The sequence below is a fragment of the Cynoglossus semilaevis genome, chromosome 9, assembly GCF_000523025.1.
Source record: "Cynoglossus semilaevis isolate Cse_v1.0 chromosome 9, Cse_v1.0, whole genome shotgun sequence".
NCBI lineage: Eukaryota > Metazoa > Chordata > Actinopteri > Pleuronectiformes > Cynoglossidae > Cynoglossus > Cynoglossus semilaevis.
The window spans coordinates 6,391,243-6,392,785 of record NC_024315.1 but is presented as its reverse complement, the minus strand read 5'-3'; the positions used below and the strand labels follow the sequence as shown (position 1 = coordinate 6,392,785).

At 43.3% G+C, this 1,543-nt stretch overlaps 1 protein-coding gene across 1 annotated transcript in view; it reads left to right on the top strand.

Moving 5' to 3' along the window:
* The first annotated feature begins 279 nt into the window (after positions 1-279).
* The window catches only part of mchr1a (melanin-concentrating hormone receptor 1a), a 5,476-nt gene continuing 4,212 nt past the window's right edge, over positions 280-1,543 (top strand). The window contains exon 1 of the mRNA XM_008316788.3: positions 280-1,072. Coding sequence (XP_008315010.1) covers positions 1,015-1,072 — 58 coding nt within the window. The 5' untranslated portion in view covers positions 280-1,014. The remainder of the gene's footprint in view (positions 1,073-1,543) is intronic.

Below are 1,543 nucleotides of genomic sequence, written 5' to 3'. Positions count from 1 at the left end.
ATGGAAAAAATGTCAATCAAGATGAAAAAAAAAAACTAGAAACTAAAATAGATTCAAATTCCAGGTGAGTTCTCTTTTATATATATATATATATATACAAAAAATGAACATCTAAACCAATCTGATAAAACCGCCCTGTGCTCCCTGAACATTGATTTTTTTCCAGGAACTGGACAGGTTAGCCGGCCTTCTGTGAGTGTTTCTTGATCTGACTCCAGACTCAGAGATCGCAGCTCCGTGGGGGGAGAACCACCACATCAAGGGGGGGGGGGACCAATCAATGCCCAGCTCTGCCCCTAACTCGGACAGAGTTACTGAGACCGCATTTAGACCGTGGCTCTAACGAAGCTGACGTGTGGTGACTCTGAATCCGCGAATCGAATGACATCTAGCGGCGTATTGTAGGAAATGACCTGTAGGGTCCAGCCTGTAAATGAGTCGGAACCAGAAGAGGAGAGTGATTCATTTGTTGCCTTCAGGTGACAGCTGGTGATCAGCTGCTGGACCTTGAGTCCGTCTGCAGACCGAGGCTGAATTCACCAATCAGATTGTAGAAACCAATTATTTATATTTCAACTCTTGTTTTTATCACATTTGTCCTTTTCTTTCTAGTCCGGTCTTAACCTTAACAGATACGGGGGCTTGGGTTTATTTATTTATTTATTTATTTTTTGGGGGGGGGGGCTTAAGAAGAACTCTCTCCTTTATTATTTTTATTTTTTTAATTTTTTTTAAAACTATAAGACACATCTGTCGCGCACACGGACGAGGACAGCGGCCAGTGCGGAGTGAGCGCAGCTCGGATGCCAGTGAAGATGCTCCTGACTGGGAGAGGCTTGTTTATGGCTGCAGGAGCAGAGCCGCTCTCTCACACACGGACTCAGGCACAATGCAAAAGGACTGGAATCACTCCTGAAGAGTAGCAGGGAACTCCAGGCGCTCACACCTTGCCCTTCAAGGACAGACAGCTGTATTATTAACACTTGGAACTTGGATTTTTTTCCTGTTTCCTCCATGGATTTGTACAACGACTCCAATTCTTCCCTCGCAGACAGTAATTTAACTACAGCGGGTAAGTTGAGCAGAGCACTGTTAACCAATAAATAGCATGTTTTACTATTGACTGAAGACACAAATAATTCTCAACACTCCTACAACTCTCAGCAAACAACCTGTCTCCTGCTACTGCATAATATGTGTGACTATGAATTTTGTTCTCCAAACAAATTCCAAAGTTTTGCGCATTGGTATTTATTTGGCTTTGACTCCAGTAGGTGTGGCTTTTTTGGCTGCAGTACCATGAGTGGCCAGATGTGGACAGAGTAAAACTCCTGTCCTCCCAGCCTATGATGTATTATGTACTTCTTCTGTCTTCCTGTCTGCCTCTGGTACTCCATAATAAACAGCAGAACAGTGGTCACCTACGGCGCCACCTGGTGAAAGGCGCATACTAAGTAGTAAGTAGTAAAGTAAAACAAAAAAGTAAAATGAAATAAAATAAAAATAATTTACAGTCCTGACATCAACATTGGGGGCGGCCTGA